We start from the raw sequence: 10090 nt of genomic DNA, 5'->3' as shown, positions 1-10090 counted from the left end.
CGAAGCCAAACACTTTCAGCACCTAGGACAGGGATAGTGAAGTTTTGCAGTTCAGTATACAGGACCTCTTCGATTAAGACGTTATCACATTTGTTTTCAGGTTCTCTTGTCGTACTGAGTCAACTTAAGTAAGTTTTTCCACATTACCATGCAGTAGTTGCAACTCTACGGTATGGTATAGTTTACTCTTTCGCCATGTGCCGTTCATTGCTGAGTATATTGACGAAGCACACACACCAATCGGAAATAGGCCATCTTTCATTTGCTCCTCCGCAATTTTATATTATTAATCTAGATTAAGAAATGAAAAAAGGTTGTGGAAGGTATAATTAGATAAGATACGAACTCAACCTAAAACAATTAAAAATACTGGAGCAAAATAAAGGAGCAAAGAGCATTGTTTATATCATTGCCCAAGAAAAATTTCAGAATGTCAAACCAGCTATGAAGTCCGAATTGTTATGATATAGTTGATAAAGGTATTGACCACCATAATAATAAATAAAATTGTATTTCATTTGTTTATGTCAACCTTAATTACCTCTATAAAAAAATCCTAAAAAGGACATGAGGTCACAATTGTCAGGGAACCAGGGAAGCCAACAAATTCAGTGCCATGCTATCTAAAAACATTACCCATGAGGCATCGTTGATATGTTTAGTAAACAAACAATACAGTTAGTTATCCACATTTTGCCCTTAAAAAGCTCTTACCTCTCCAGATGTCCCTCTCCTGTCAGGGAGCACTAGTGTATTTGCATGGCTGCCCGGGACTATAGTAGATCCTATACTCATTCTGGGTCCTACTAGCATGTACCGTTTGTCTCCAGATCTGTACTGGATGCTGTGACACAGTGTCCCATCATAATTAGTCTCTTGTAGATATTTAGAAGTATAGTCTGTGGTTTTGGAGCACTGCATTGCAATCAGCACGATGATACTGATGAGAAAAAGTGTTGAAACTGAGCCCAAAGTTATCATCAGGTAAAAAGTCACATTATTCTCCTCCTCATCCTTTGTTGCACTTTTAATATCAGAAGCAGCAAAAGCCTCTTTGGGCTCCACAACTTTGACAAGCACAGTAGCTGTTGCTGAGAGCGAAACGTTCCCATTGTCTTTCACCAGTATGACCAGTTTATGCTCAGCCTCGTCTGTCTCTGTGAATGAGCGAAGTGTTCTGATCTGTCCTGTATAGCGGTCCAAACCAAAGAGACTGTGGTCAGTAACGTCCTGCAGTGAAAACAGTAACCAGCCGTTATATCCTATATCAGCGTCATAGGCTCTGACTTTAGTCACCAAGTGTCCTGCGTTCACATTGCGGGGAATCTCCTCCACACCTTCAGCAGAACCGTTAGAGCTGACTGGATACAGGATGACTGGAGCGTTGTCGTTCTGATCCAGAATGAACACGTTCACTGTGACGTTGCTGCTTAGTGACGGAGTTCCAGAATCTGTGGCAACAACTTGGAACTGGAAAGTCTTCAGTGTTTCAAAGTCAAAACTTTTTAGTGCCAAAATATCTCCAGTTTCAGAGTTTATGTTGAGAAATGAAGTTAATTTATCAGCGCTTGAGTCTCTGAGAATATGATAGGAAACAAGTGCGTTGTCGTTCTCATCACGATCAAAAGCTTTAACAGAAAACACAGAGGTACCTGGCTCATTAGCTTCAGTGACATAGAAAGTATATGGAGTCAGTGAAAACTCTGGACTGTTGTCATTTACATCTGATACAACAACATGTATCGTGTTTTCAGATGATAACGCTGGTTGGCCAGAATCCTTTGCAATTATCGTTAGAACGTAATGTGATTGTTTCTCTTTATCCAGAGGCATTTTCGTTACTAATGAATACATTTTGTCTTGTAACGATGGCGATAACATAAAAGGAACATCCTCAAGCAAAAAGCAACTAACTTTTCCATTGAGACCAGAGTCCAAGTCATTAACACTGATAAGGGCAATTGTAGTGCCTGGTCTGGAATCTTCGGGGATGGAGCTTGAAAACGAGGTGACTTCAATCTGGGGTGCATTATCATTAAGGTCAACTATCTTAATAACCACACTTTTTTCAGTTGTTAGAGGAGCGAGACCTTTATCTGCTGCCTGTATTTCAATTTCATATTTATCCTTGTGCTCATAGTCTATCGGACCTTTTACAAGTATCTCGCCTGTTGATGGAGTTATTTCAAACAGTTTAAATAACCTATTATTTACGCTGTTGCTAAATGAGTAAACCACTTCTCCGTTCGGTCCGTCATCTAAATCCGTTGCATTCACTTGTATGACTGTTGTACCTACTGGAGCGTTTTCATCGAGCATCACAGAATAAACATCTTTAGAGAAAACAGGCGCATTATCATTTACATCTAAAACTTTTACTAGAATATTCATCTCGCCAGATTTCGGAGGTTTCCCTCCATCCAGTGCAGTCAGCACTAATGAGTGACATCCCGCAGACTCCCTATCTAAAGATTTTTGTACGATTAATATTGGTATTTTACCATCTTCTCCCTTATCCTTAACTTCCAAACGGAAGTGGTCGTTTGTGCTGAGTTTATATTGTTGCACGGAGAAATGGCCACTGTCTGGATCTCGTGCGGCTTGTAGCTGAAAGCGTGTTCCACTTAACACAGATTCTGACATTTCCAACTTTTTCTCTTCATCTGGGAAGCTTGGAGAGTGATCATTTACATCCAAAATCTCAACTCCAATATAGTGGACCTCCAGCGGATTTTCGAGCACTGTTTTCAGATTAAGCAAACATGTACTGCTTCGCTCGCATACTTCCTCTCTGTCAATCTGTCGGCTCACATACAGGATGCCATCGTTCTGATGTACATGGAAAAGAGGATCCGTTGCACTAGAAACAATCCGATACTTCCTGTCTTTTAACGTGCTTTTGTCTAATCCCAGATCTTTTGCAACATTCCCAACCGCAGTTCCTTCATTGACTTCCTCAGAAATTGAATATCGTATTTGCGCCGAGGCCACGCTCCACAAAAGCACAACAACCACGAAACAGAGCCACCGCCGTATCACCCTTCCTGGCTTGCACTTTCTTTGTTCCATGGTCATCAACGAAAATTGTAACAATCCTTCATGAAAAAAATAATGGCATCAGAAAAACAGCATCGTGCGCAGTAGCATGTATAGTCGTTTTTCTCTTCTCAATAAATATGAAATATAGACAATTTTACAATGGATAAACCGTCACCTCACAAACGACGGTGCTATGTTGAACTAGTAAAATCATCAATGGGCGTCTCATACAATGCAGCTGACATGAGCTCTTGTGAAGCACTTATGTTTTCGTGCACTGACACCATGCGATCTCTCTTTTCATTGCAAGTGAGAGAATTTCGAAGACCCCATTAATCTACAGACATGACCACAAACACTCAGGTTGTCAATTATACATTATGCACCCCGGCTGCTCTAATATCCATTTCTGAAATCTCTATCCTGTGTATATCTATATCCAAAAAGCATATATAGAGTGATGGCAAATCCATTTTAACAATTGACCAAATTTAGTTTGTTCCCGAAAGGCTTTTTAACTTGTGACGCCCATCGAAATGATCGTAAACTGATGAGAAAAAAAGGGAGAAAGAAAATCAGCACCAAGGACTGAGAAAGTAACCACCTGCATATCCGTAGCCCTTAATTTGGCACTATTTCTATTTTCAGCTTGAAAACATTTCTAATCATTGAATACGTTTAATACCTTAACAATACGCAACATAAGACATATATCAGCATAAAACGTAAATCAGCTTGAAAGCAATCATGCAGGAGGAAGAGTCAAACTGTTGATCTTACCTCTCCAGATGCCCCTCTCCTGTCAGGGAGCACTAGTGTATTCGCATGGCTGCCCGGGACTATAGTAGATCCTATACTCATTCTGGGTCCTACTAGCATGTACCGTTTGTCTCCAGATCTGTACTGGATGCTGTGACACAGTGTCCCATCATAATTAGTCTCTTGTAGATATTTAGAAGTATAGTCTGTGGTTTTGGAGCACTGCATTGCAATCAGCACGATGATACTGATGAGAAAAAGTGTTGAAACTGAGCCCAAAGTTATCATCAGGTAAAAAGTCACATTATTCTCCTCCTCATCCTTTGTTGCACTTTTAACATCAGAAGCAGCAAAAGCCTCTTTGGGCTCCACAACTTTGACAAGCACAGTAGCTGTTGCTGAGAGTGAAACGTTCCCATTGTCTTTCACCAGTATGACCAGTTTATGCTCAGCCTCGTCTGTCTCTGTGAATGAGCGAAGTGTTCTGATCTGTCCTGTATAGCGGTCCAAACCAAAGAGACTGTGGTCAGTAACGTCCTGCAGTGAAAACAGTAACCAGCCGTTATATCCTATATCAGCGTCATAGGCTCTGACTTTAGTCACCAAGTGTCCTGCGTTCACATTGCGGGGAATCTCCTCCACACCTTCAGCAGAACCGTTAGAGCTGACTGGATACAGGATGACTGGAGCGTTGTCGTTCTGATCCAGAATGAACACGTTCACTGTGACGTTGCTGCTTAGTGACGGAGTTCCAGAATCTGAGGCAACAACTTGGAACTGGAATGTCTTCAGTGTTTCAAAGTCAAAACTTTTTAGCGCCAAAATATCTCCAGTTTCAGAGTTGATATTTAACAATGAGATCAATGTATTATCCCCACTTGTTTCTCTGAAAATATGATATGAAATGAGAGCGTTATCACTTTCATCACGATCAGAAGCTTTTACTGAAAATACTGTTGCTCCGGGGCTGTTGTTCTCGGTAATATAAAATACATAGGGTCTTGATGAAAACTCTGGACTGTTGTCATTTACATCTGATACTACGACGCTTATGGTCTTTTCAGTTGAAAATAACGGATCACCTGTGTCTTTCGCAATAATTGTGACATCAAATTGGGAAACATTTTCCCTGTCCAACTGTGACCTGGTTACAACAGCGTACATGTTTTCTTGTAATGATGGAGATAAAGTAAAAGGCACTTCTTCTCTGATTGTGCAAATGACTTTACCATTGATTCCAGAGTCTAAATCACTGACACTAATCAGAGCCACTGTAGTTCCTATCTTTGAATCCTCCTTGATAGAGCTAGAAAATGATGTCACTTCTATCTCAGGTGCATTATCATTAACATCAATAATATTTATCATAACGCTTTTGTCTGTTGTTAGAGGAACTGGTCCCTTATCGGACGCCTGAATGTCAATTTCATAACTTTTACTTTCCTCGAAGTCTATCTTACCGGTTACTTTAATTTCACCAGTGTTTTCGTCTATACTAAAGACATCCATTAATTTTGTATCAACTTCGTTACCAAATGAATATATAATTTCACTATTTGCACCCTCGTCCAAATCGGTTGCATTTACCTGTATCACCACAGTGCCAACGGGAACGTTTTCTTTGAGTGTGGCAGAATAAAACTCTTTGGTAAACACCGGGGAGTTGTCATTAACATCAAGTACATCCACAATAATTTCTATAGCGCCAGACTTCACTGGTTTTCCTCCATCAACGGCTGTTAGATGTAGCTTAAGTCTTCCCACTGTTTCTCTATCTAACTGCTTCTGCAGAACTAAAAATGGTACTTTACGGTCCTCGCCTCTATCCTTCACTTCTAATCTAAAATATTCGTTATGGCTGAGCCTATATTGCTGAATGGAGAACTGGCTTACGTCGGGGTCGCGCGCAGCTTGTAGTTGAAATCTCGCTCCTGGTAAGGCCGACTCAGAGATCTCAAGCCTCTTCTCTTTCTCTGGAAAAACAGGCGAGTGATCATTTATATCCAGTATTTCCACTGCCACGTAATGGATTTCCAGCGGGTTTTCTAGCACGGTTTTCAGATTGATCAAACATGGGCTTGTCCGTTCGCACACCTCCTCTCTGTCTATTCTTCTTTTCACATACAATATACCGTTATCTTGATTCACTTGAAACAGGGGTTCAGTTGAGCCTGCTACAATGCGATATCCTCTGTCCTTTAGTGTACTCTTATCTAGCCCCAAATCCTTAGCTATATTCCCTACGACGGTTTCATCTTGAACCTCCTCCGATACTGAATATCTGATCTGTGCAGAAGCTCCGCTCCATATAATATCCAGAATAAGCATGAAGGCAAACCAAAACTGTAGCTCCCTCCATGCTTTGCGTCCTCTTTGTTCCATGACCCGAAGGCGATAAAGAACAGTCCTTTAACTACGTCGTTATATAAATTAAACTTAATCCGCTATGTTTCTGAATGACCGACGTCTGTTTTGTTTTTTGTTTTTTTACAAAACGGCTGAAAATGAAACAATGGCTGCTGCCAATAGCGATTTTGCGCTCAAGTATGCTGTTTGAGTAAAATGCAAGGGCTCGCTCCAAATAAAGCTCGTGACGTAAAGTGCTGCCAGATGCACAGAATCACTAAACTACACTGACACCAAGCGTTGGAATCGTTATTTCCACAGATTACAGTAGTGGTCAGTTAACACATCGAAGACAATCTTCACATGTTCAGAGTATTGAGACATATAGACCTGCTTTGACTTTTGACAGAGAGAAAAGGCTTAAGCACATGTTGTAACCTTGATCTTTCTATTTATATTTCCGGCATAATAAAGTAATACATCCATTTGAGGAAATCACTCTACCACTCATCAACGAAGCAGTCAATACATTGTAAAATAACATACCATACAAGCACCATTATGTGATTAGCAAGTGACCCACGATCAGAACGAACGTATGTATGTAAGCAAAACACACAAAAGGTGTAGCTCCTCTGCTAGTCATAGAGAAAAAAAATCAGTGCTAAAGGGTCCTTGAAAAAAAAGAAGATTTTCACACCAAGTGTTAATTAGGCTATGTAGGGGACGGGGAAATGAAAACATCAAAAACATTAATCTTACCTCTCCAGATGTCCCTCTCCTGTCAGGCAGCACTAGTGTATTCGCATGGCTGCCGGGGACTATAGTAGATCCTATACTCATTCTGGGTCCTACTAGCATGTACCGTTTGTCTCCAGATCTGTACTGGATGCTGTGACACAGTGTCCCATCATAATTAGTCTCTTGTAGATATTTAGAAGTATAGTCTGTGGTTTTGGAGCACTGCATTGCAATCAGCACGATGATACTGATGAGAAAAAGTGTTGAAACTGAGCCCAAAGTTATCATCAGGTAAAAAGTCACATTATTCTCCTCCTCATCCTTTGTTGCACTTTTAATATCAGAAGCAGCAAAAGCCTCTTTGGGCTCCACCACTTTGACAAGCACAGTAGCTGTTGCTGAGAGTGAAACGTTCCCATTGTCTTTCACCAGTATGACCAGTTTATGCTCCGCCTCGTCTGTCTCTGTGAATGAGCGAAGTGTTCTGATCTGTCCTGTATAGCGGTCCAAACCAAAGAGACTGTGGTCAGTAACGTCCTGCAGTGAAAACAGTAACCAGCCGTTATATCCTATATCAGCGTCATAGGCTCTGACTTTAGTCACCAAGTGTCCTGCGTTCACATTGCGGGGAATCTCCTCCACACCTTCAGCAGAACCGTTAGAGCTGACTGGATACAGGATGACTGGAGCGTTGTCGTTCTGATCCAGAATGAACACGTTCACTGTGACGTTGCTGCTTAGTGACGGAGTTCCAGAATCTGTGGCAACAACTTGGAACTGGAACGTTTTCAGTGTTTCAAAGTCAAAACTTTTTAGTGCTGAAATATCTCCAGTTTCACTGTTAACATTTATAAAAGAGGTAAACAAATGGTCTCCGCCTGTGTCCCTTAATATAAGATATGAAATAACAGCATTACTGCCCTCGTCATCATCACGCGCTGTCACGGATAAAATAGAGGCTCCCGGGTTGTTATTTTCAGTTATGTAGAAAGTATATGGGTTATGTGAAAACACTGGGTTGTTGTCATTCACATCTGACACATCCATGTGTATAGTTTTTTCTGATGATAAAGATAGTGCACCTGCGTCTTTAGCTACAATTGTGACAATATATTGCGATTGCTGCTCTCGATCCAAAAGCAATTTTGTTACCAGAGAATACATGTTATTTTGTAAAGATGGAGTGAGCGTGAAAGGAATATCTTGGCTTATGTAACACATAACTTTTCCGTTGAGACCAGAGTCCGAATCTTTAACACTAATTAAGGCTACTGTGGTTCCTGGTTTCGAATCTTCCGGGAGTGCACGAGAAAAAGATGTGACCTCAATCTCTGGTGCATTGTCGTTTACATCAACAATGTGTATAATAACACTTTTTTCCGTAGCTAGTGTAGCCGCACCTTTGTCGGATGCCTGGATATCAATTTCGTATCTGCTACATTCTTCAAAATCTATGGCCCCTGCTACAGTAATTACTCCAGTCATTGAATTTAAATTAAAACGTGAACGGGCCCGTGCATCCACATCATTTCCAAATGAATATACAACTTCACCATTTGAACCTTCATCCAAATCAGTTGCATTAACTTGGATTACATTTGTACCAATAGGAGAGTTTTCTTTTAGCTGCACTGTATATGAATCCTGGGTGAAAACTGGGGGGTTATCATTGACATCGGAAACATCAACAATTATTGTCATGTTACCGGATCGTGGAGGTTTACCTCCATCAATGGCTGTCAGAAGTAATGCATGGGTCTTGGCAGATTCTCTATCAAGTGGCTTTTGAAGAATTAAACTAGGAGTTTTACGGTCCTCACCACGATCTTTCACTTCCAAACGAAAATGTTCATTCAGACTTAACTTATACTGCTGAACGGATAATGAACCACTATCAGCATCACGCGCAGCTTGTAACTGGAATCTTGCTCCTGGTAATGCAGATTCAGAAATTTCTAACATCTTTTCTCTTTCGGGGAAGCTTGGTGCGTGGTCGTTTACATCCAGAATCTCCACTGCTATATAGTGCACCTCCAGGGGGTTTTCTAACACAGCTTTAAAATCGATTAGACAAACCTTACTTCGGTCGCACACTTCCTCTCTGTCAATTTTCCGGTTTACATACAAGATACCATCATCCTGGTTTACTCGAAAAGGAGGCTCTGTCGTGCCGTAGACAATACGGTACCCTCTGTCCTTCAGTGTGGTCTTATCAACACCTAAATCCTTAGCTATATTTCCAACAGCAGTTCCTTCTTTCTCTTCCTCGGAGATGGAATATCGGAATTGTCCTGAAGCTCTGCTCCAAAACGTAACCAAAACCATCATATAGGCAACCCACTTTGTCCGCTTACTCCATGTTTGGCGGCGTCTTTGTTTCATGATGTGAAGATGAAACATTTAAAATGAAATAAAAAGCTTTCAAATATCTATACTCCTATTCTAACATGCACTTCCTTCGTCACATTCGTTGTCATAATCCAACCATTCTCCAACAGAGCATTAGATATTTTTTAACGCTAAATTGTGTATTCCAGCCGTCAGCACGTATACGGTTCTGTCAGTGATGGTTTTAGACTCTAAAGAGGAAGGGGATGGGTCTCGTGGCTATGACGAAAACATATGAAAGCATTATTTGTTACTATACTGACACCAAGTGATAGAGAATCACACTGCAGTACTGTATTTAAAAATAATAGCAACAATGTATTAAAAAGTGGACTTTGCACGAAAAAGAGTTTTTAACAATGAAGACAAGCGGCCTGCCATATTCCCACTTAAAAAGCCAAGTTGGGACAAGTTCAGGCAAAGATGCCGCCTTCAATTAAGAGAGAGTGCGTGGAGACATAACTCTTACCTTACATTATATTACCGGTTACTGCCATGCCTCAAATTGTGCCAAAAAAGAGGGACTGGCTTAAGAATGTTTCAGCACCACGGACAGCGACAGCCTGCACTCACCTAAACCACGACCGTATTAGACATACACCACATGAAGATCGCTTCGATTGCCATTGTAAAAATACTTATGAAATCATTCCAATTAACAGTATCAGAGTGTTTGCCATGTAGAAATTAGTCTTGCTTCATAACCTTGGACATCAATCAATTCGATCCCCCAAATACAAACCAGGAACACAGCAAGCTCCAGTATTACATGATAATTCATAAATCGGAGCTAATGTTATTCACACAAAATGAGCTC

At 40.8% G+C, this 10090-nt stretch overlaps 3 protein-coding genes across 5 annotated transcripts in view; all 3 read right to left on the bottom strand.

The window, feature by feature from the left end:
* Positions 1-6428, bottom strand: part of LOC120567236 (protocadherin alpha-8-like) — a 30682-nt gene extending 24254 nt beyond the window's left edge. Inside the window, exon 1 of the mRNA XM_039814146.1 lies at positions 3820-6428. Within this exon, the coding sequence (XP_039670080.1) occupies positions 3820-6180 (2361 nt within the window). The 5' untranslated portion in view covers positions 6181-6428. The remainder of the gene's footprint in view (positions 1-3819) is intronic.
* LOC120567230 (protocadherin alpha-3-like) overlaps positions 1-10090 on the bottom strand; it is a 56064-nt gene that overhangs the window by 24254 nt on the left and 21720 nt on the right. The gene's annotated exons all lie outside the window — the stretch shown is intronic.
* The window catches only part of LOC120567189 (protocadherin alpha-C2-like), a 153391-nt gene that overhangs the window by 135064 nt on the left and 8237 nt on the right, over positions 1-10090 (bottom strand). Inside the window, exon 1 of one of the 3 annotated variants that reach the window (XM_039814064.1) lies at positions 715-3206. The exons of the other annotated variants lie outside the window; for them this stretch is intronic. Coding sequence (XP_039669998.1) covers positions 715-3075 — 2361 coding nt within the window. The 5' untranslated portion in view covers positions 3076-3206. Of the gene's footprint in view, positions 1-714; positions 3207-10090 lie in introns of those variants that run through there. 3 annotated transcript variants of the gene reach the window in all.

Source organism: Perca fluviatilis, chromosome 10, assembly GCF_010015445.1.
Source record: "Perca fluviatilis chromosome 10, GENO_Pfluv_1.0, whole genome shotgun sequence".
Classification (NCBI taxonomy): Eukaryota; Metazoa; Chordata; class Actinopteri; order Perciformes; family Percidae; genus Perca; species Perca fluviatilis.
The sequence above is the reverse complement of the archived record's forward strand: the minus strand, read 5'-3'. Positions and strand labels throughout refer to the sequence as shown.